The sequence below is a fragment of the Colossoma macropomum genome, unplaced genomic scaffold, assembly GCF_904425465.1.
Source record: "Colossoma macropomum unplaced genomic scaffold, Colossoma_macropomum, whole genome shotgun sequence".
Classification (NCBI taxonomy): domain Eukaryota; kingdom Metazoa; phylum Chordata; class Actinopteri; order Characiformes; family Serrasalmidae; genus Colossoma; species Colossoma macropomum.
Window position 1 is genome coordinate 22,754,924 of NW_023494806.1, and position 24,875 is coordinate 22,779,798.

The following is a 24,875-nucleotide window of genomic DNA, read 5'->3' on the forward strand; positions in this document are numbered from 1 at the left end:
GGAACGGAAAGCAACATGAGCCCAGCCATGTATATTTTTGGACGTTGAGAGCATTTAGATTTTGTTTCCGTTGTCAGAAGAGAAAATAGATTTTACAGAAGGTCACAAAATGAGGGACAGCATTCATTTACAGTGAAGAAAAGAGACAATGGCCCTTCAAATTTGATTCTAAAAATTGTGCCCTTAGTTTTCCTATGTATCTTTTTCATCTATTTATGATCAAACTCACAGCTGGTAGAAGTGCATGTGAATTTGAGCATTATATACTAACAGTGCTTGATTTGCTTTTAAATAATCAAAACTCCATCAGTATCATTAATGATATCAGTAATAACAGTAAAAATAGAAAACAACAATATTAATACTAATAATTGTGCTTGTGGCAATTCTTGTAATGAAGTTGTAAAAAAATGAAATTTTTTTTTTACTTGTGTGCTGATAAAAACTAAAGACTGTGATGAATCCATTCTGAGAGTTTTTCTGTCAGTGTATATTTTTTTTTTTTCTAAGCCACTCATTCATGGGCTGAAGGTTAGAGAACCAGCCTGGTTCGATCCCCTGAGCCGACACTGTACGTGACTGAAGTGCCCTCGAGCAAGGCACCTAACCCCCCACTGCCGCTCGGATGTTATGGATAGGACTGCCCACCGCTCTGGGCAAGCGTGCTCACTGCCCCCTAGTGTGTGAGCATTCACTAGTGTGTATGTGGTGTTTCACTGCACAGATGGGTCAAATGTGGAGGTGAAATTTCCCTGTTGTGGGACTAGTAAGGGTCAGATCAGTCGGCACTTATTATTGTTTTGCTTACTCAGGGTAACAATAAAACACGACTTATATGTGACTTACTGATGTAGTTCTGTGTGACTTCAGGTAGTTTTTTAAAAAAAAATCTATGAATTGTCAGCTTTGTAAGATCACATTCTTTACATATCAAGTAAATCCAACACCAGCATTGAGAATCTGTGTTATTAACAGAGAAGAGCAGATTAAAGCAAATAGCCTCATTTAGCATTTGATGTATTGCTGAAGATGTATTGCACTGTGCTTTTGTTTTATGCTACTGAAACATAGCTACCATCAAAAAATAGAGAACATAGCTTACCTAGTGCAGTAGAAACCATCTCATACTGCAGTAATATATTAATATATCAGCCAGTGTTGTGGGAACACAGTAAAGCTAAGACATTTTGTTCATTTCACATTGTATTCTTTTCCATCAATGTAAACATAAAAATATAGAGCTATTTAAATTCTGGCCAGCAGTGGGTGCAGTGCAGTCCTTGTTTGACCCCAAACCTCCCCTATGAGGACCACCACTGGCTTGAGAGCCTGCTGAATGTTTTCCCTTTAATTGGCTTACTGTCTGAAACATCTGGGTGATTTAAATCATGCTGTATGCAAACGAAATGTAAATGAGGGTAAATTGGGGCATGTCCTTTGCACATGGATTCGATTATGCTCAATATACTGTTTGTTTCAGTGTTGTATGACATTTTCTTGAGCAGTGCGGTTAGATCTGCACTTTTATATCCAACTATATACTTTTATATCCAAAGAGCCTGTTCATACTGACGTAGCTGCAGTATATTGATCCGAAAAATGTTATATGTTTATGTGCTATTATTGCATTTTGTTTTATTTATATGCTTACACTAAATATGGATTTTGCTGTAGTTTTTATTTATGCACATGTGCTTGAAAATGTTGGAACAATAGAACAAAAGAAACTTAACGAAGCCAGGAGGCCAAATTTACTATCTTTGTCTTCTTTTCAGGCTGGGCATGGAGCATGATGGACAGGGCAATCGCTGTGGTGATGAGACGGCCATGGGAAGTGTCATGGCCCCTCTGGTGCAGGCAGCCTTCCACCGCTATCACTGGTCCATGTGCAGTGGGCAAGAACTGAAGAGATACATTCAGTAAGTCAACAACTGTCTCTCTTTCCTATTTCAGCTTTAACCCCTTAAGCTCCTTTGTATGCTGACACCCTAAAGCTTATTTGTTAACTGCAGGGAGGACAAGACAAAATAACTTATGTTTAGGGGTTCCCAACATTGCAATACTTGACACTTTCACAGTACATGATATGTATCTAGATATTTAATTTTTTGGAGGTTGAGGAACAACATGGAACAGATACAGTGCAGTAGCAAAATAGTAGTTGCACTGCTTTAAAAAACAAGGCTTTGAAAAACTGAGGCCAATGATTTTTTTTATTCAGCAAGAGTGAGCAGAGAAATTTAGAGATTACTTTGCTGTTTTACACTGACCTATGCTAATGTGTAAAATGGCAGCTGCAACAGTGAAAGTATAAAGGTTGGGTATGTGGGCATGGTTATTTGAGTGATCTGAAATGTTCGGTGAGACACGGTGTCATGCGGATCATGAATCACTACTTTAAGAACACTAATGTGTAACATTGAAGAAAAATCATTGTGTTTATAGTTTTAGATAGTATTTTTAAAAACCAGATATCGTGATACATATCATGAAAATGTCTTTGGGTATCATGATATTATATTTTTGCCATATCACCCATCCCTACTTCACATTTCACAATCTCCTGGACCAGCCGTCACTGTCACCTTCACAGCTTCTTTCCCGAGACCGTTGTCCTTCTAACCAAGAAACAGCTATACATGCACCTAATTACACACTTTGTAATATTCATAGCCGCTGTATCATGCCATAATCTGAATAACAGCCTCTCCTGCTTTCCTCTACTCTACTGTAACTTGTTGCAATATACATATTTTATAAATGTGTTTGCATTTACATTTATATTTATTTTTGTTGATCTCCCTTTGCATATCTTTCATATTACTTGCATATTGTTTCTGTACCGATTTTATGTTTATATATAGAGTATCTTATTGGATTAATTTTATGTTGACACTTGGCAAGAAAAAATCCCTTATACGTGTGGTACTTGGTGAATAAAGACTCTGATTCTGATTCAGATATAATGACAATTAATGTAAATGTCAACTGGTAAGGAAAATGCAGCTTTGTTTGCTGTGTTTAAATAGAAGCAGCGAAGTCCTGATCACAAAAAAGCGAAATTAATTGGAAGAATGATTAACAAACATTAAAATGATGTTTAGTGCAACACATTTTCTAACCTTTAATCATGTATTCTCAGTTAGGAGCAGCAGATAATTGTATAAAAGCTTAGAGAGTACTGAATGTTGTGACCTTACATTAACTAAGCCAAATTATAAAGTCAAGATAATTAATCTGAGTTAAAAGCTCAGTGGACTCAATGCTAAATGGGCTCAGTGGCCCGTTTAGTAGAAAAACACTGTCTGTAATGCATATCAGACTGGACCTGACTTGACTATCAGCAACTGCATTATTTTTCACCTGAGATTTGAAACACTCAGTCATTTTATGGTAAAATTCAAAACTTACAGATTTATCTTCAGCAGCCATAGTCTTTTTTTAGACTAAGCCACTTTAGGACAAGATACAGAAGCTGCATAATATGTTTGATAAATGTTTGTTGTTGTGGACAAGCTTTATTCATTTATGAAAAAAAAATTATGTTAATTTTGTAGTTAATAAAGTCAGGAATTTAAGTGTGGGCTGACATGCGAGTCATATTCCGTATGCTCAGTAAGGTAGTTTGTCAGACAAATTAAATATAAATCTATTAATTTACAGCGTTGTTAGATTACAGTTCTTTACATATCAAATAATAATATCAAATAATAAGTACTGCAGCTGCATTGAGAATTCACATAATTAATGAAGAAGAGCACATTTAATGGAAGAAATAGCCTTAAAGCGTTAAAGGACATGTTTGGTTTTGTCCTCATTTCTAATTTTAATCAATTACTTTTTTCATTACAGCTGCACTCACTCGCTAGTAAACAGTGATCCCTGTTGTGTCTGGAGCTCAGGTTTGTTTGGTGTCATCTCAGGTTCAGTTCAGTGTTTTGACTGTAATGAACTCCACTCAACACACCCTTATTTTGACCTTTGCGAAGTGAAAACCATGAGGACGGACAAAAGGCTATATTTAGATCCCCTAGCTGAACAAATGAGCCAAATGAGGTGATTTATTAGGCTCTGAAGATTATATCATCAACATGCTGGAAAACAACACAAAGCACTGTAATGAACCAGACTGGTTGATAGATAATGACATACACCACATGGCTTGTTTATTAGGTTAGATTTCTTGTACTAGAAATTGCATAACTATACATTTTTGTTTGTCGACTAGTCATTCAGAAAGGAAGTCAACTAGTCATCATTACCACATTAAAAAAAAGTCCCAATTTATATTAAGTGTCTCTAATAACTGTGTAGTTACATGTGAACAACAAATGCAGCAACAATGTAATTGCTAATGACTTAGTCACTGTTACAGATGGATTACAGAAGTACCCCGTATGTAATTACACATGTGTATCAACTTCAGTTTTGCCTCATGTAATTACACAAGTGTGTCTTAATAGTTTTAACAGCCTATTTTCTCATGTGTAATTACACAAGAGTAACAACATAAAAGTAATTACATATGTAATCAGACTGGAACAGCAGTTTTTAGAAGTTTTTTTTTTCTAGCTGTAAAAGGAAGTATGTAATAACTTACATTAAGACATTACATTTTTGTTGCTAATGCTGTGACACTGTAACCAGTTTCAGCTTTAAACCTTTAAACTTTCTGTATGTATATGTGACAGTACAGAAGATATCCGCTTAGCTTAAAAAGTAACTTTTATGACATTAATTAAATGTGTTGCATTAACCCTTAAAGCAATGTCTATATTACCACTCCATTATTACACAGTGCCTACATCGCAACTACACAGGAACTGTCCACTTATTTTACAGTGTAACTTTAACACTACATTACACGAGAGTTCCTGTGTGGGAGACTTTTGTAAGTCCATGAGGCAAAACACAAAAAACAAAAAAAAAAGTTGATACACATGTGTAATTACATAAGCTGTACTACTGTAATCCAGCTGTAACATTGACTAAAGCATCAGTGGTTACAGTGTTGTTGCATATGTTATTCATGTGTAACTACACAGTTATAACAGACAATGTAAATTGCGACCAAAAAACCTCAGTGAAAAGTATTTTACTGGTGGCTTTGTAATAGGGGCTGGGGTGGCAGATGACCCCAGAGGGGTTCCCGGATGTGTGTGGTGTGCACTGCAGGAGAGTTTTTTTTGTTGTTGTTGTTGTTGTATTTTAGTAGGTTTTAGCCTCAGGCACTCTGCCCACAGAAGCACACATACTGTCAGATGTAAACTGCATGCTAAAATCTCCACAACTTTTAGAAACATCACCTCTCACAGAGAATTTTTAACTTTTAACTTTTAACATTCTAAATAGTAAGAGCGAGCAGTTTAATCTCTACTCACTAATAAACTTTTTAGAGTGAAACATAGGCCTAGTCGCTGAACCAGGAACTTTAATGACATTCCTTCTTAAAACTTTATTCCTGAATTGTGTTTGAAACTGTAGGTAGCGAGTAAATAGATATCCTTGTGACTGGTACTCCAGGTTTGTTTTTCCACTGCAAGCTGTGTAAGACTGCGCTGAAATACAGGATCATAAGCCAGACCGTGCAGGTTTTAAGTGCCGCAACAGGAAAGGGTTGTGACTGACATGCAAAACAGCCAATCACAGACCGTTTAGTGTGACATGTGCAACAAAAACAAACTTGGAGTACCAGTCACAAGGATATATGTATATACATATATATATTGTGCTACAGTTAGAAGTGCACTTATATGGTAGATGTTTCTGATAAAATGGCCAGTGTTCTACACAGAACACACCTATGAATTTTGATGCACAATTTATGTTTATTTGCTGAATTAAACATTATAAAATAAAAAAGAATGTGGTTTGTGCAAAAGTTATGACACATTTTATTTGTTTGATGTTTTTATTTTTTCCAATGTTATATAAAATAGATAGTATAAACAAACATAAATAAATTTATATAAAATAAACAGTCTGCTGAGAAAATGGATTTTTTAATTTGTTCTCATAAACGATGCATTACCTCATTTTCACATAGAAAATCATCAAAACATGTAGTTTGATCAGTTTTACATACAACTGTAGGTCTAACTGTTCAAATTGACTCAGTACGGTCACAGTGATTATCTTTCTGAGCTGCCTTGGTTTTAAATATCACTTTGCAAACTGTAGAGTACTGTTATGTAAACTGGAGTTTGTAGGGTGATCAATGATGGGCATTTGTAGGGTAATCAATTGTGTTTGTCCTTTTGTCTTATGTCAACAAAGTTTTGATTGACCAGTTTTTAATTACTTTTTAACACAGTGTGATTACATTGAGTGTCGATGTCAGGGTCAAGCCTCAAATACCTGAAATTATACTCTTACAAATGCAGTGCACTTAGTCCTTGCTTACTGTATCTTAGCATATGACCTCCCATGAACAGCAGCAATCAATAGGTTGTGAATCCATGCACTTATTAACAATACAAAACAAAGAGAACAGGGACAAAGTGCTCTGTCAGATGTTCTAAGACATCAGAAGTCACAGCTGAGTCAGTGACAAATAAGGGATTGCAAAATAATAATTTTAGAAATTATACAGTTAAAAATGGTTACAAATAAATTAAAATGCTATTGAAAGGGTTATGATGTGCATTTTTGTATCTGCAACAAACTGTTCAGTGTGTTGGTATTTGTAGCTTAGCTTTTATAATGGCATAAATATGTTTTTTTCAAACAGGACCATTACGTTTACCACCCAGAAAATGTGGTAACACTTTACTTGAAGGTTGTCTATGTAACACATTCATAACATGTTCATGAACGTTTAAATCAACATTTATAAAGCATGCACATTTTACATGACATTAATATGGATTACTATGTCATTTTCCTGAGATAGTGATGTTCTTTCTGGCTTATAGTATTGAAGAAGGCACAAGTACAATTGTGCATTGGTTATCCCATTTAATTGAGGCTAAATGTTGTACTGTTATCCCAAACATTGATGAATTCTGTTTTGCATTTACCTCAAAAGTGATGGAAGATTGTTCTTAGCATCTTTTTGAGTAATTTACTGTCCATTAGGGAAGTGACATGTAAATTATTAAGAAAAAAACACATAGTTTAAAAGAAGTTGAAAGTATACATCAAATGTGCCTCGGTGTCAAAGGTGTCTAGAAATGAGACATTTAACTGAAAATAAAATACTTTTTCAAAATAAAAAATGGACTTTTTTTTTTTTGAAAAAGGTATCTAAGTAAAATGACATACTAGTCCATGTTAATATAATGTAAAATATGTGTACTTTAAACATGTTGATTTAAACATTCATGAATTTGTTATGAAGCGTTTATGTAAGCTGTTATGAATATGTTACCAAAAATTTCAGGTGGCTCAACCACATACATACATAATTTAATAAAACAATAATACATTAGTTTATCAATATTGTCTACTGAAAATGATATAATGAATTAGTCTTTGTACTTGGACACCTGTATATACCTACATCTGTATATACCTATGTCCTTTGTCCTTCAATTATATACTTATTTTTTAATTTTTAAATATATATTTTTATTATTATTATTATTATTATTATTATTATTATTATTCTGTTAAAATAATAATATTTTTCATTGTATATTTGGGGTCAGACCACTTGACATGAACCAGCCTATGAAGCAAATATAACAATGTTTTGTCAGTGTTTATGAAATAGCTACTGACCTTAGTATTTAACCATTTAGTTTACTTGGGGTCTTCTTTATGGTGCAATAACATGCTTACTTTTTCTTAAATGGATATCAGAATAAAAGTCCTCTGTTGCTGATTGTGCCGTGTGACATTTGAGGAACTTAGAGTTTATGAACAGAAGTTTTGTAATTAGTAAATACTTTTGAAGTTGCTCTATTATTGGTTAAAACATTTTCAAACATACAATCATGCCAAACCATTTGTTTAGAATTGTATGTAACTAAATTATTCTAATTACATTTTAAATGAGTTTTAATACTTTAGTCCTGACATTTTTAGACTTTTCCTAAAATTAATTTTATTTTGATGCGCTGAAAGTGTATTCATATAAAAGAAGTATTGTAGAAAAATGTAATATACCATTCATGTCTTTCTCTAAAAGCTATCAGATAAATCTGTGACAAAGATCAGACACAAAATCTGTTTGTATTGACAAGCATGGTCTCAGAAGACATGGGATAATAAGTTTTGATGTTGGAATTGTAGCTGCTGCTGGGACCAGATCCAAGTTAGTTGTGTGATACAGTAAACCTCTTGATTAGACTAGACAGTGCCAGCTGCCAGAGGGTATTTACTTCACTGAAAATGCCTTGCAACTTTTTGTTAAACAATCACTGCCTGGGAAGTATGGTGTCTACAAAGACCTTCTCTATGATGGATCAGCTTGACATGTGTAAAATCATTTCATAAAATGACCTGTGGGAGACTTTTTGCCCAATGTCAACTGCTTGCTTTTTTGTCATTTGTTTCTGATGTTCCAGCCCTGAAGGTACTGATGGAACCATTGATTTTTGAATGAAAGCACCAAAAACTGGTTAATACTTCAACCTTCTGCCAAAATAACATTTACCACTGTCGATTATTTTGACCTCGCCAGAAAAAAACGGAAGCAATCGTTATGAGCCATTGATTATGACGTTAAAATGCAGAATGTCAGCTTTAATCTATATTGGCTAAGCTATACAGGAATAAAGGCCCGTTTTATACATAATCCCTCCATTGCAGTTAACCAAAAGCAGTTGATGAAATTAGCATAATATTATGTAGAACTAAAATGTAATATTTGGTTGGAAATCCTTTACAGTTTGTGGTGTCAGTAGATTTTGGGTGTCTTTACTGATGATGCTCTGCCGTTTTCAAAGCTTTACTTGCTTTTTGCCTTTAGGCATGTCTTTAGAGGCTGAACAGCAAGCTCCACAGGGTTTAATTTAGGTGACTGACTTGGTCAATCAAAGTCTCCCTTCTTTTTCATCCTGAAAAACTCTATAGCTTCTGTGGCATCTAATGAGTTTTGAAGCTTCTGTACATTTCAGTGTTAAGCTGCTGTTGGCTGTTACATCCTGAATGAAAACAAGCGAGCCAGTTCTATGTATACCTTGCCACATGTAAATGAATTGGCATGCTGTGAATAAGGAGCAGTTCCCTTTTTTCTCAACATTTTCTTCTTTCTCTTACGGTGGTGCAGGTTAAACTTCGTCTAATTTGGTCATAAATTGATTTTATCCCAGGTCTTAGGCTTTATTATGTACTTTTTAGCTAACTGTACTCTGGCTTTTCAGTTTTTGAGGCTTGTCCCATGGTTTGCATCTTGCAGTAAACTGAAGTCTTCCATCCTTCCATTCCTGGGTCAGCAGTGCATTAATCCCTCTTAACAAACATTATTTGTATTAGGTTTATTCTGATTTTTTGTCAGTTTGGTGATGGCCTGCTTTACTAGCATGTTTTTGATCATCTTAAACAACAGATACAGACTCTATGTGCTTTGAAAATCCTACAAAAAACAGCTTCAAAAGTCTTCACTGAGTTTTGGGAAGGGCTTTAAAATTTGGTGGCAGTTTTGATATCTGCTAGTTTTGACATCTGATGTCTTTTTTATAAAGGCAATTAGAGCATGATTTGAAGTCCTGGGAAGCTGTTTTGTTTTATTTTGTCAGGGTTGACATTGTGCTTTGAAGCCAGTTGCTTTCATCTGAATGAACTGAGGCAGTTAATCACATTGTTTTATAGCATTTTTCATTAGTGTTTCATTGCTTTCCGAAACAAAATCATTGGATTCTGTATTTGTGGTCTTCTGGATTTGGGTAGTCTGTTCCTAATTATTCAGTGGATTCATGAGAACTGTGGAAAAGGGTCATGACATTTGTGGAGGAAAATATAAACCTAATTGGTACCAAGGTATGCTGAAACTGTAATTTAATATGTGTAGATTTTGCTGCTGGGAGTGTAATAGCATAATCCAGTGCCACTTTACACTGTCATTTGTATGAGATAGGCTGTATTCAGAATCATGATATATCATACATTCCACAGTGGCCTTCAGCAGGAGGTTTTAATGAACCTTGCAAATTGGGGTCATCTTTTTCATTGACGCTCACAGGCTTTGGCTGACTCGCTAGGTGGTTCTGGGAGGACTTTTCTGAATAACACTTAAGGATTTTGAATAATTGAATCTATTGCTGTGCGCCGGAAGTTAATTCCTAATTGGAAAAAAAAATGATGGGATGCAAATTACCCATAGAGTCCTCACAAAGTTCTTTCTCCGACAATCGCAAATGAAGTGTATGGGTGTGATGTAGTTAAAGGTCCAGAAATCAAATCTATTTTCTTTTGAATTTCAAGTGACTGGACTCTCCACCCCAACGCAGTCACTGAGGCCAGTATTCAGTTAATGATTTTTATGTGTACACCAAACAAATCAATGTGTCTTTTTTTTTTTAGGACCTGGACGTGTAGCTCAATTGATGTTGATCCTTACAGTCCAACATTATGCCAGAACTTCTGTTGTCATCACCAAACAAAAAAGGGAATTTCACACATTTTTCAGAAGTTTTTCAGAAGAACTCTTTAGGATTATTATATATATTATTACACAGAAACTTATTTGGTTTTCTTTACAGAGGTGATGATGGGAACCGTGGTCATGATGTCAAATATGATGCAAATATAGCCATTTAATTTACTACCCAAAGTGACTCGTGAACCTACATGAGTTTTTATATGTAATGTTGATAATGGTGGGAAAAAAAAAAAACATTTCTTGGGGACTATTTTGCCTTACAATACCCTGCGTGTACCCTCCATTAATGCATAAAAAATCACCATCACTATGAGAACCTTAACCTTTTAATTATGTAGAAATAAAAAAAAATCCCCTTTTAATGGTTTGATGAAAAATCTAACTTACCCCAGATTTAGTCAATCAGCCAAGACATGTATGGTGTCTAAATGTTGCTCCTTTAGATTTAGACTGGAGTCTAATGTTACTAACAAACACTAGAAGTCAATAGACACAACAATCTTTTCCATAAAAACATCCACACAACTTCTCTTGGCCCACTCAAAGCACATCCAGTGATTTAGGACACAAAATCTTGTGCTGAATTCTGACTCGCATTTCAGGCAGACATGTGAACACCACAGATTACATTCATGATTTCTGTTGTTTCTTTTTGTAAATAACTGTTAATCGTGACTTTTTGAACCTAAGATGTATGTTTATAAATGGAAACAACACAAATTATGAATGTTGTCTGTAGCATCCATATACCTGTGTGTACCTGTTGTGTACTTAATTAATTAAATAATGCACAAAAACATGTTTTTTTCAGCTTGGTCTGACTACTGCACATGCACAAAAAGGGAAGGCTTTTCACGCTTGCAGCTCTTCCAGCAAGCTGACGGGCTCGTTTTTTGATAAACAGGACTTTCCCTGTAAATAGGCACCAAACTGAGTGTTGTGAGGTTTTCATTCATTTTCCAACGAGTCTCCTCTTCCTTTATAATGTTTTTGGTACTTCTCATTAAAGACCTGGATGTGATTTGAACAAGTTGAGAAAGGCTTTTGGGGATGGATTTATGGAACAGATTTTGGTGACTATTAACTACTAGTGTTTGTCAGCAATGTTATCCTTGTAGCTAGGGCTTAAAAATAAAAAAAAACAAATTTGGACACCAAACATGTCTCACCTCATAGACTACATCTGAGGAAATCGAAATTTGAGTTTTTGCACCATTCCTTTGCTACAACATGCCATAAATTGTTTAGAAAGGCAGTAGAAACATATAAAGGGAAGGACTGATTATTATTTCAGTCCTTTGGAGCTCAGGTAAGGGGCACAGTGGGTATTTCAGTTGAACAAGTCTTTAAGAACTGTTGTTTAGGATTTTTTTGGGACGTTTTTTAACCATGGTTAATTCTCTATATTGAAAAATCATACACTCTCCATTGATATGCTTGAAAACAAAACATAGTTTGATAAAGTCTTCAGTAAAAATGTCATTTTGTCTATGTTTTGTTCATGTTTGTTGCTTACATCAAGGTTTAGGATTGTCTTTGAGGATTTAGCCTTGAGGATCACAGAACAATGCAGTCTAGTAGAATACATCATGACATTTCCTGTAATGGTGGTTCTCATTACTGCTCCTCACAGTTCCTATGACTGCCTGCTGGATGATCCCTTCAAGCATGACTGGCCACAGCTCCCTGAACTTCCTGGCATCAACTATTCCATGGACGAACAGTGTCGCTTCGATTTTGGAGTTGGATACAAAATCTGCACATCAGTAAGTGTAGCTGAACTCTTTTCTCTATTGACACATTTGCTACATTATGCTTGATGTATCTGTCTCATGAAATCACTCTCAGGCTAGTTGCCCTTTACTGTATGAAGAACCTTATGAGGATTCCTGCAAAGCTTTCTGCTCAGAAAACATAAGAAATGCCATTACAGGGCAAAGTAATCTATGTCTACAAAATTCTTCTGACAAGGTATATATAAATGTGTATTTGAAATAAAAAACACTGAATGTTGCGATCTACATTAGTCTTTGTAGAGTGACAATCATGCAGTCAGAATTTACAATATGCCATTTTGGTCATTTGCATCATTTGGTGTACCCTTAACTTATTGAGTTTCCATTCAAAATGGCCAATAAGTACAAGTTATTCATTTTTTGTGTAAAAAAAATATGAAAAATATGAAACAGACAGTATGTTTAACAGACAATTACAAAGAAGCCTCAACAACATAATCCATCCATCCATCCATCATCTAAACCGCTTATCCTTCTGGGTCACGGTGGAGTGCTGGAGCCTATCCCAGCTGTCATTGGGCGGAAGGCAGGATACACCCTGGACAGGTCGCCAGTCCATTCAACAACATAATATACATACATACATCATCTAAACCGCTTATCCTTCTGGGTCGCGGTGGGGTGCTGGAGCCTATCCCAGCTGTCATTGGGCGGAAGGCAGGATACACCCTGGACTGGTCGCCAGTCCATCGCAGGGCAGGACAACATAATATAATATCTAATTTTTCAGAGACTTGCTTTCAGTTTTACAAAGAAATCTGCATCTGGATATTATCCACACCTCCAAAGTTCAGTCTTAGAAGTCTGTTGCATTTCTGCATCAGTGAGTGTGTTTATTTCTGCAGTTATCTGATTATTTAAATGGTCATGTAAACAGCATACTCCGATTTCTTAGATCGGAGTAAGGTCTAGAAATCCGATTAAGAAATCTGATGATGAGAGCTGTATTTTAGCTCAGTAATCAGATTTCTCAGTGCATGTATACTCTTACTCAGATTTCTTTTGGATTTCGATATCTGCACGTGTGCGACAACAGACTGCTGTACTGGAAATAATGCCGCGAGATGGCAGCAAAAACTTTTGGAGTGACGCTAAAACCAGCTAAATACGTTACGAAATGATAGATTTAAATATTCTTCATCTTCTAGATGATATATGTTAATTTTATCAGGTAAAGTGGCTCGATGTTCAAAAAAAAAGCCATGGCATGAAGTTTAAGTTTTACGTTATGTTTATGTCACGTCTTATTCTGTTAGTTAGTAGAGCAGAAATCCGATTGCTCCCCAATTCATGTAGACCTGGAGTTTTCACATTATCTGATTACTCAAGTGTATGTAAATGCGTTGACTGGATTACTGATAAAATCTGATTTTCTGCAGTTATTGGATTATTAAGTGCATATAAACGCGCTCACTGATGTTGAGGTTTGGACTCTAGAGTGGTCAGTCCACTGTTCTGAGAAGATGTGTTCTTGAACAGACTGAGGCTGCAGATAGGTATAACCATTAAAGCCTGCTTAGAGAAGTTTAACTGAAACAGAATCTGAAATCACTGAAATATTTATAATTTTCACTACTGTGAACTTATGCTTGAACCGTTTCATATTTTAAAATTGTGATTGACCTCACACCAGTGTGTGCTTCTCCACATCTCTAACGTACACGCCCGCTCAAAACCTCAGCACCTTCACACCTGCTCTCTGGCTTGGCATCCTGATGGAACAGATGGCTCGATGGTTGGCATTCTGTCACCAAAGTCAGAAACACAAGTAAACAAGATGTGCCTGCTGTGAATGCTCCTCTACTGCCCCTCTGTCACAGTCAAACAAGCTGCATTGCCCCTCTACCCCAGCTTCATTCTAGTTTAGCCTGGATCATTGCCGCTTTTCAGCTAGTTTTATTGAGGTATCAGCTTTAGTATGCAGTGTTGAGAATTTATTTGCAGTTGCAATGTTTAATATCTGATATTTTACTTTGAAACGTAATGTACTGAAAATAAAAAGCCTCAAAAATGGAAATATTCCAGAGGTGGGTAAAGTAGCCTAAATCCATATTGACTTTAGTATTGATACTTGGATAAAATACTCAATTTATATATACACAGATCAGACATAACATTATGACCACCTCCTTGTTTCTACGCTCATTGTCCATTTTATCAGCTCCACTTACTATATAGGTGCACTTTGTAGTTCTACAATTACAGACTGTAGTCCACCTGTTTCTCTGCATGCTTTGTTAGCCCCCTTTTACCCTGTTCTTCAGTGGTCATAACGCGCATGGACTCACAGAGCAGGTACTATTTGGGTGGTGGATCATTCTCAGCACTGCAGTAACACTGATGTGGTAGTAGTGTTTTAGTTTGTGTTGTGCTGGTACGAGTGGATCAGACACAGCAGTGCTGCTGGAGTTTTTAAACACTGTGTCCACTCACTGTCCACTCTATTAGACACTCCTACCTTGTCAGTCCACCTTGTAGATGTAAAGTCAGAGACAATAGCTCATCTGCTGCTGCACAGTTTGTGTTAGTCATCCTCTAATCCTTCATCGGTGGTCACATACACACTTTATACATACAACGCCATTTCTGAAAAAGTTGGGATGCTGTGCAAAATGTAAATAAAAATCAAATGCAATGATGTGCAAATCATGTAAACCCTATATTTAAATGAAAATACTACAAAGACAACATATCAAATGTTGAACTGAGAAATTTTGTTGTTTTTTTGAAAAATATATGCCCATTTTGAATTTGATGCCAACAACGTGTTCCAAAAAGGTTGGGACGGGGCCATGTTTACTACTGTGTTTCATCACCTCTTCTTTTAACAACACTCTGTAAGTGTTTGGGAACTGAGAGATCAACTGCTATAGTTTTAAAAGTAAATTGTTTTCCCGTTCTTGCTTGATATAGGATTTCAGCTACTCAACAGTTCAGGGTCTCCTTTGTCATATTTTTCACTTCATAATGCACCAAATGTTTTCACTTGTGACAGGTCGGTTTAGCACCCAGACTCTTTTAATATGGAGTAATGCTTTTGTAATACATGCAAAATGTGGTTTGGCATTGTCTTGGTGAAATAAACAAGACCTTCACTGAAAAAGACACCATCTGGGTGGCAGCATATGTTGCTCCAAAACCTGTATCATTCAGCATTAACGGTGCCTTCACAGATGCCATGTGCACTAATGTACCCCCATAACATCATGAATTCTGGCTTTTGAACTGTGCACTGATAACAAGCTGAGTGGTCTTGTGCCCAGAGGACACAGTGATTTCCAAAAAGAATTTCAAATGTTGATTTGTTGGACCACAGAACACTTTTCCACTTCCCCTCAGTCCATTTTATATGAGCTCAGGCCCTAGAGAAGGCGGTGTTTCTGGATCCTCTTTATAAATGGTTTCTTTTTTGTGTTTTAGAGTTTTAACTTGCATTTTTGGATGCAGCAACAAACTGTTTTCACAGACAGTGATTTTCAGAAGTGTTCCTGAGCCCATGCAGTGATTTCCACTACGGAATCATGTCTGTTTTTAATGCAGTGCCGTCTGAGGGCCCAAAGATCACAACCAGTCAATATTGGTTTTTGGCCTTGTCCCTTGCATACAGAGATTTCTCCAGATTCTCTGAATATTTTAATGTTATTATGTACTATAGATGATGAAAGTTCTTTGATATTTAATGAGAAATGTTATTTTTGAATTGTTGCACTATTTGATCGTGCAGTCTTTTACAAAGTGGTGAACCCCCTCCCCATCTAACTTCGAAAGACTCAGCCTCTCTGAGAGGCTCATTTCATACCCAATCATGTTACTGACCTGTTGCCAATTAACTACCAGGTGTTTTTTTTAACAATACACAACTTTACCAGCCATTTGTTGTCCCCATCCCAACTTTTTTGAAATGTGTTGTTGGCATCAAGGTCAAAATTGGCATATATTTTTCAAAAAACTTCAAAATTTGATATGATGTCTTTGTACTATTTTCAATAAAATATAGGGTTTACATGATTTGCACATCATTGCATTTTGTTTTTATTTACATTTTGCACAGCATCCCAACTTTTTTGAAAATGGCGTTGTATATATATGTATATATATATATATATGTATATATATATATATTATATATATGTATATATATCATCTGGCTTGCATTCATAGCGTTCAACAAATCTAAGACCATGCTAGCTACAAATGTCAAAGAACAAAATGTGCACAACTTTAGCTCTGATGAATGTCTTGTGAATGGGTCATTTTGACATAGCACAAGGGTTAACAGCTAAAAGACAGATTTTTTGCTTTTCCACAATCATACGTCAAAATGCAATGACTTTTGCACTGTCTTTAAAGCAGTTTCTGAGTTGTACTGTGCAACAGTGGATGAGTGTCACTGTGCAACAGTGGGTGAGGACAAATAATATAAACCAATAATATCATATTTCACCTCTCCCTCCCACCACTCCAACCTGTCATTGAGAAAAAAACGCTTAGTTATCTCTGAGACCCTCCCTGACACAGTGATTCACTCAGAAATGTGTCACGATAAAGATGGAAAATGAGCTGTGTGGACACACAAATCTCATTTCAGTTCAGATCTGAACCTCTTTCATATGTGATCCTAGATAACATACATATCTGATACATGGACATGTGGCCTTAATGAAAGCGATCGGATCATAATGTTTTTTTCCACTTTGCACCATCATTCAGTGTTAAATAGGCAGCACCTTACTTAAAGTTCATGCCATTAAATGCTGGAAAAGCAGTGCAGATTGCCCATTTTTGTCTTCGTCTTGCTCTAACACTGAACGGCTGAGAGCCATTCAGGGTTAATAATCTTTGCAATGATTGCTGCTAGTCAGTTGTTGCTCATGACGCACATGGTTCATCCACATGATGTTATTGAACTGTGCGAATGCAGGCCGTTTCACGGAACACAGTTATTCACATTAATGACCGATACAAGTTGCTTACTCACAGAATGCCTACCATCAAGTTAGAAAGATTGAATCTGATTTAAAAAAATACACTGAAAACACAAATGTGACTGGAGGAACTATGTATGGTGACTTGGGTTGAAGCCCCCAGGGTAAGATCCACCCCACCTTCTTTTCTCTACTGATGAGATGAAGCACTGAAAAAAAGTGCACTGACTTTACTTGATTCAAATGTGTACATTGTTTCTTCATGAATAAAATATATTCAAGTGAGTTCTTGCCAAAAGTTAGTCAACTTAAAGAAAGAATTGTGGTGATGTAACATATTTTATACATGTGGATCAGATATACGCATTTGAATCAAATAAGTCAGTGCACTTTGTTATCAGCGTGGGGCCAAATCTAATTTCAACACATTTAATGAATGGCTGTGGTCTAATTCTGAAATTTGATCTGGATGAGCATTTCTGGTATTTATTTATCCAATAGGTTTTTGGGGTATGTTGATCTAAATTTGTGCTGTTGGATAATAATGATCAATGCATTTATACTATGTTGTACAAGAAAAGTTGTTGAAAATATATGATTATTTTGGTCAGGGTGAGGTTGGAAACTGAAGAGAGCAGTACATTTGAATTTGAGAAGGAAACATTATATACAGTGCCCTTTTAAAGACTCTCTTTTTTGTGTAAAAAATAGGGCTGTCACAATTATCACAAAATCACCTGTTTGCAATTATTTTGCACAGTTGTTAGCTTTTATGTTGCAACAAACAGGATGTGAATTGGGAGAGTTTATTCATTGGGCTGAGGCAAATGCATGTAGATATAAGAAAGCACAAACATATTTACTGAGACACATCATGGGTCTTACGAAAACAACAAAAGTTCTAACCTTTGACTATAACAACTTTATAACTTTTGACTATTACACCTTTAGAGGGCAGTAATATGAGTAATGTTGTTTGAGTTTGAGTTGACGATTAATTTTTTCGCTGTTGTCAGACCAAAACCGTGTATCTCTATTTTTGTCGTTTTTCAGTTTTTGACATAATTTGAAAATACCTACTGTCCCTAATAATGTATAATTTCAAGATGAATGGACCAAAAGAAATGGCCCAAAATTACTTGGAAAGAAGTCTGGTTCCATTCACTTACATTAAAAGTAAAGCAAGGAGGGTCTGGGTTTGAGTCCTGGCTGGGTGACCAGGGTCTTTACTGTGTGGAGTTCTCCCTGTGTCTGAATGGGTTTCCTCCCACAGTCCAAAGACATGCAGTCAGGTGAACTGGGCATGCTAAACTGCCCCTGGGTGTGATTGTGTGTGTGAATGTATATGTCTGTTCTGTGAAGGACAGGTGATCTGTCCAGGGTGTTTCCTGCCTTCTGCCCAGTGACTGCTAGGATCACCCCGTGACCCAGAAGGATAATTGGCTTAGAAAGTGTGTGTGTATGCGTGTGTGTGTGTGTGTTATTTATAGGGTAATTAATCATCAGCTATAATTTCATGAGCATGACAGGCCTACAAAAACAAACAAATTGCTGTTCCACCATCACATTTCCTAGAACTGTGATCATCATCTTATTAGTGCTAAACTCATACACATATACAGTTTAACTTTATGGTGGATGGACATGGTTCGTAAGGGGACATTTCCTCCATTTTTCCCTGCACAGTAGTGAAATATAGGCAAAAATAAAACAATAAACAAGCTATTTTTCCCAGAATTATTTGTTTGAAATTTTTATTTAAGGGAAAACATTGAATATTATTATAGTCAGAGAAATTCACCACCTTCAGATTGATGCCATGTGCTGATTAATATTTTTCATCGCTAGAAGCAAATTACCTTATTTTGTGACTGTCACTGCCGCCCGCTGCAGGTTCATTTTAGTTACTCACACATACAGTGTGGCTTTTTTGAATAAACACCCAGCAGCCACAATTTCCAGGCCTTGCATCTTCATGTGTCTCGGGCCCCTAGTGTGCATAATGAACACCAAATACAGCTTAATGAAAAAAGTTGACAATGTCATTGTCTCATCATCTTCACAGTGTCAGTGGTAATGAACAGAGTCGTGACATGAAACGTTTGCGTCTCGGGGCCAAGCCAGGCCAGCCAAACTCGAGAGGCAGAATCAATTAAGTCTCCTTTGATCAAATCCACACTTTGACTGGTTTCTTAGAGAAACAGGATGTCTTGAGGCCAGTGGAAGCCAGATATAAGCTTCTCAGTTCTCTCTTACTCTCTCTCTCTCTGTCTCTCTCTCTCTCTTTCTCTCTCTGTTTCTCAAACCGACCCATGGGAAACGTTGTATAATTTCTCTCTCCTCAGTTCCGCACATTTGATCCTTGCAAGCAGCTGTGGTGCAGTCATCCAGACAACCCTTACTTCTGCAAAACCAAAAAGGGACCCCCACTGGACGGCACTGAATGTGCGCCTGGGAAGGTAAAACACATGCACTGTGCTTTGCTGTACTTTTACTTTTGTCCATGGCTTATATGTGCTTTTGTGCATGTCACATTTGTCCCATATATCCCACTTCGTACATTTGCACCTGTTACAGTCATGTCCCACCTGATCTATATTGCTGTAAATACCAAGTACATTTTTAGTTTATTGAATGTAGATATCAGCAATATTTTTTTAGTCACTTTAAAATGTATATTGTCTCTATATTTTGTGTATATCTTGTGTATATTTTGTGTATATTTAATATTTTTCAGTTTGTTTTTCTTGTATTTTCATTTTTCACTTATTTACTTTCTGTAGAGTGATTAGCTGAGCCTCACCACAAGCATTTCAATGCATAAATGTCCTAACATGTTGTGCAAATGACAAATACACTTGAAACTTGAAACTATTATGGACTCTAGATATCAGAGACTTCTAGGCCTTCAGAGAAAGCCTAAAGATTTCTGTATTTTTAGTTCATTTTTATATTAGATAATCATCACGCTCATTGTATTTAAACTGAAGTATTGAAACTAAAAGGTTAAATTCTTAAAACACCCAACAGAAAATTAAGCAATAAGGATTCTTTTTTCTCTGGGGTATCTAGGTAGATACAGCCAAGTTAGCTGTCTCTCTTCAGGACTTGACAGAAGGTCTAATGTGTCAGATAAACCACAAACATACAGAATTGGTCAAATTATACATTTTGGTTGGTTTTCTAAGTACAAAAGCAATTAATTATTGTGTATTTGCTGAATTTAACATATAGAAAAACACTAAAAAACATCTACATGGACGGGTGCTCAGAAGTTAACCTTAACTGTGATTTCATTACAAAAATCAATGTTTAAAGTATGCAACAATAGACTTAGATAAACCAGAGACAGTTTATAATCAAGTGCTGTGATCTGATGAAACAAAAAGTGAACTGGCTACAATCAGGAGCAGAATTTGGAAAGAACACCTTACCATCTGTTAAGCATAGGGTTGGATCTATTATGCTTTGTGGCAGTCAGAGCTACAGGACATGTTGTGGAGATATAGATAAGAAAGGATTCCACTAAATATCAGCTCATTCTGGAAGCAAATGTGACACAGTTAAGAAAATGTAGAAGATAAAACACTGGCCTCTACAGCAGGACAATGATCCAAAACGTACATAAAAATCAATCTTAAACTACTTCAAGAAATAAGGGTTTAGAATGGCCCTCACAGTCACCTGACTTGAATATTATGAAAGTCTGTGATTATTCTCAAACATAATGTGCATGCAATACGACCTATGATGCGTTCTGCAAGAAAGAATGGAAATAATTCTAAATCAAGGATATAAATTCTGTAAGGGCTATAATAAAAGTTAGGACAATGTGATTTCAGCCTTGCTAACTGTTGACTGAAAGGTGCCGAAACTTATGCAAGTTTTATTTTGTGCCCCAGCATGTTAAAATCAGCAAGTAAAAAATAATTGCATGTTAAAACTGGCAGAGATATGCTAGATATAACATGCAGAGGTGGCGTTAGCTTCTTTTTACTTCAAAAAATAATCTAAAAAATGTTTAATTTTTACAAATTTACCCATACTTTTGCATACAACTGTAATTAGGATTAGTTTTGTTAGGATTAGTTTTGTAGGACTTCTGGAAGTCACTTACTGCGAGTTCGAATTCTAATGTGGCTAGTTTGTTTCAGTCAGGATATTTCAGGGTCCCAATCTCTCTGCATTTAATGTTATCATTTATATTCTGTATTGTCCATTTATGTATGCACCAGTTCCACAAAGACCTCTATGGCCCATTCCTTGTTTCTTACCATTGTACTTAGCCAATAAAGTGATTGTGATTCTCGTTCTCACTCCTCTAGTGGTGCTACAAAGGTCACTGCATGTGGAAGAACGCCAACCAGGTGAAGCAGGACGGAGCGTGGGGCGCCTGGACCAAGTACGGCTCATGCTCGCGCTCTTGCGGGACAGGCGTTCGCTTCAGGACACGGCAGTGCAACAACCCAGTGTACGTTATCCCCAATACACTCAGTGAGGTTTCAGAGCGGAAAGCTGTATCACCTTAGTTTTCAATATGCTACGCGTGCATTGATGGAAAATGCCATGAGCCCAGGGACTGTTATCAAATGTTGTCTGTTTGGAATTTGGGGTCTGGATTGGATTAAAATCCAAATCCTTGGCTTTGCAGTGATTTAGCCAAACCCACAACATGACATCTGTTCAAATAAACTGTTTTCCACATTTATGAATAATTATGAAGATATCAAAACTACAAAATAGGGTAACTGCTGTAATCAGAAATACTGGCTTTCTGCCAAATAGGCCTATTTAGACCCACCCTAATTTGTCACAACAGATCTGATTGGGCCCATATCATTGAAATCTGAGGTTTCCTTGCATTTTTGACATAGACGTGTTTGATGTAGTATTAAACACTGACAAAGCTTTCCATTCACACTTCACTTTATATCGTCCATATATTGAAAATAAGCTGCAAAAATGGTCCACTTTGAATCTATTGTTTTTGTGATGTCATAAAAACATATTTTACATATATATTCAGTTTGGTTCTGCCCATTTATGCTGAAGTTATACAGAGAATTTCAGCATGGACTGCTGTTTGAATGAAGAACAATACAAGACAGCAAGTCAGAAGAGACCTCATTTACACATATGAGTCTTAGAGGCACAGTAACAAAAATAGATTGTTTTATTCTAATGAATAAAGAGAAAACTGTCTGTTTTTGGTACATAAGTGGAGCTCAGCAGGGATAATAAAAAACACAAAAAATGTAGAATGCGGCCTTTTAATGAGTGCAGACATCCCACTTATTACGAGGCACAAAGTAATTAATGTGACATAATGATTGTGATTCAACCTTTTCCAGCTAAAAGTATAAATGAAAACTGCTAGTTTGGGTTTTTTCTGCTCCTTTTCTCATTTGGAAATGAATTCATACATAGACCTGAATTTCACTTCTCATATTTGTCTTAGAAAGAAATTTCAAGCATTTAAGCTTACGAAAATCACACATTCACTCATATCCTGGCAAACCCTTATTCGGATGTGTCTAAACCTTTAAAAACTGTGCAAAATGTAAATAAAAACAGAATGAACTGGTGTGCACATCATTTACAGTCTATCTTAAATGAAAACAGTACAAGGACAACATATCAAATGTTTTACATTTTTAAAAATATATGCCTATTTTGAATTTGATCCCAACAACATGTTTCAAAAAAGTTGATATGGGGCAAGAAAAGACTGGTACAGTTATGTAATGCTAAAACACAGCTGGTGTTTAATTGGCAACAAGTCATTAACATGATTGGGTATAAAAAGAACATCCCAGAGAGGCTGAGTCTTTCAGAAGTAAAGATAGGGAGATGTTCACCACTCTGTGAAAAATTGCGAGGTCAAACAGGTCAAGAATAACGTTTCTCAATGTAAAATAGCAAAGAACTTGGGGATCATTTTTACAGTCCATAATAGCATTAAAAGATTCAGAGAATCTGGAGAAATCCCTGTATACAAGGGGCGAGGCCAAAAACCAGTGGCTGGCCGTGATCTTCGGTCCCTCAGGTGGCACTGCATTAATAATAAACATGCTTCTGCAGTGGAAATCTCTGCATGGGCTCACTGTCTATGAACACAAATGCTGCATCCACAAATGCAAGTTAAAACTCATACATAGAAGAAACCATATATAAACAGGTGAAACGCCGCCGCCTTCTCTGGGCCTGAGTTCATTTAAGATGGACTGAGGTGAAGTGGAAAAGTGTCTTGTGATCTGATGAAGTAAAATTTGAAATTCTTTTTGGAAATCATGGGCACTGGGTCCTCTGTGCTAAAGACCATCTGGCTTGTTATCGGTGCACAGTTCAAACGCCAGCATCTGTGATGGTTTGGGGGTGCATTAGTGCACATGGCATGAGTGACTTGCACATCTGTGAAGGCAACATTAATGCTATAAGATATATACAAGTTTTGGCAACATATGCTGCCATCCAGATGGCGTCTTTTTCAGGGAAGGCCTTGCTTACTTCATCGAGACAATGCCAAACCACATTCTGCATGTATTACAACAGCATGGCTCTATAGGTAAAGAGTCTGGGTGCGAAACTGGCCTGCCTGCAGTCCAAGCCTGTCACCCATTGAAAACATCTGGCACATTGTTAAACGAAAATAATAATATGACAAATGAGACCCTGAACTGTTGAGCAGCTGAAATCCTACATCAAGCAAGAATGGGAAAACATTGCACTTTCAAAACTACAGCAGTTGGTCTCCTCAGTTCCCAAATGCTTACAGAGTGTTGTTAAAAGAAGAGGTGATGAAACACAGTGGTAAACGTGTCCCTGTCCCACCCTTTTTGAAACGTGTTTCTGGCATCAAATTCAAAATGGGCATATATTTAAAAAAAAAACAAAATTCCTCAGTTCCAACATTTGATATGCTGTCTTTGTAGTATTTACTATTAAATGTAGGGTTTACATGCTTTGCACATCATTGTGCTTTATTTTTGTTTTGCACAGCATTCCAACTTCTTTGGAAATGGGGTTGTACATTTCATAAATGAACTTTTCTGAAGGTTCTTAGGCAGACTTAAAGATTTAATGAAGTAAACTCAGAGTTTTTAATAAAAGGAGAAAATATTTGCTGACCTTTTCTTTTATGTTCCCTTTCCTTTTCTGCCCTGTGACACAGTCCATCTAATGGTGGTCAGGACTGCCCAGGGGTGAACTATGAGTTCCAGCTGTGCAACACGGACGACTGCTCCAAGCACTTTGAGGACTTCAGGGCTCAGCAGTGTCAGCTTCGCAACTCACACTTTGAGTACCAGAACGCCAAACACCACTGGCTCCCCTACGAGCACCCGGATGGTGAGTGTGTAAGATTTGAGATGAGGAAAATTCACAAAGTCCAGGCTTCCTTTTGAGTCTATAGATACTAGAATTAACCCAATTCAATGGTCAGGACCCACTGGTGTTTTACTATACATATCTATATTCTGTAATCTAAGATACACTCAGTCAGTTTGTGTTGTAGTAACTGAATAATATGTTTTTTTATTTATTATTATAAGGAGTTATTGCTTATTGTTCAGTTTTTAATCTTAATACTTATTATTTAGCAGCTACTAT

At 36.4% G+C, this 24,875-nt stretch overlaps 1 protein-coding gene across 1 annotated transcript in view; it reads left to right on the top strand.

Moving 5' to 3' along the window:
* The window catches only part of adamts3 (ADAM metallopeptidase with thrombospondin type 1 motif, 3), a 165,808-nt gene that overhangs the window by 75,759 nt on the left and 65,174 nt on the right, over positions 1–24,875 (top strand). Inside the window, exons 9-13 of the mRNA XM_036598371.1 lie at positions 1,776–1,919; positions 12,180–12,312; positions 19,613–19,726; positions 21,593–21,738; positions 24,439–24,614. Coding sequence (XP_036454264.1) covers positions 1,776–1,919; positions 12,180–12,312; positions 19,613–19,726; positions 21,593–21,738; positions 24,439–24,614 — 713 coding nt within the window. The remainder of the gene's footprint in view (positions 1–1,775; positions 1,920–12,179; positions 12,313–19,612; positions 19,727–21,592; positions 21,739–24,438; positions 24,615–24,875) is intronic.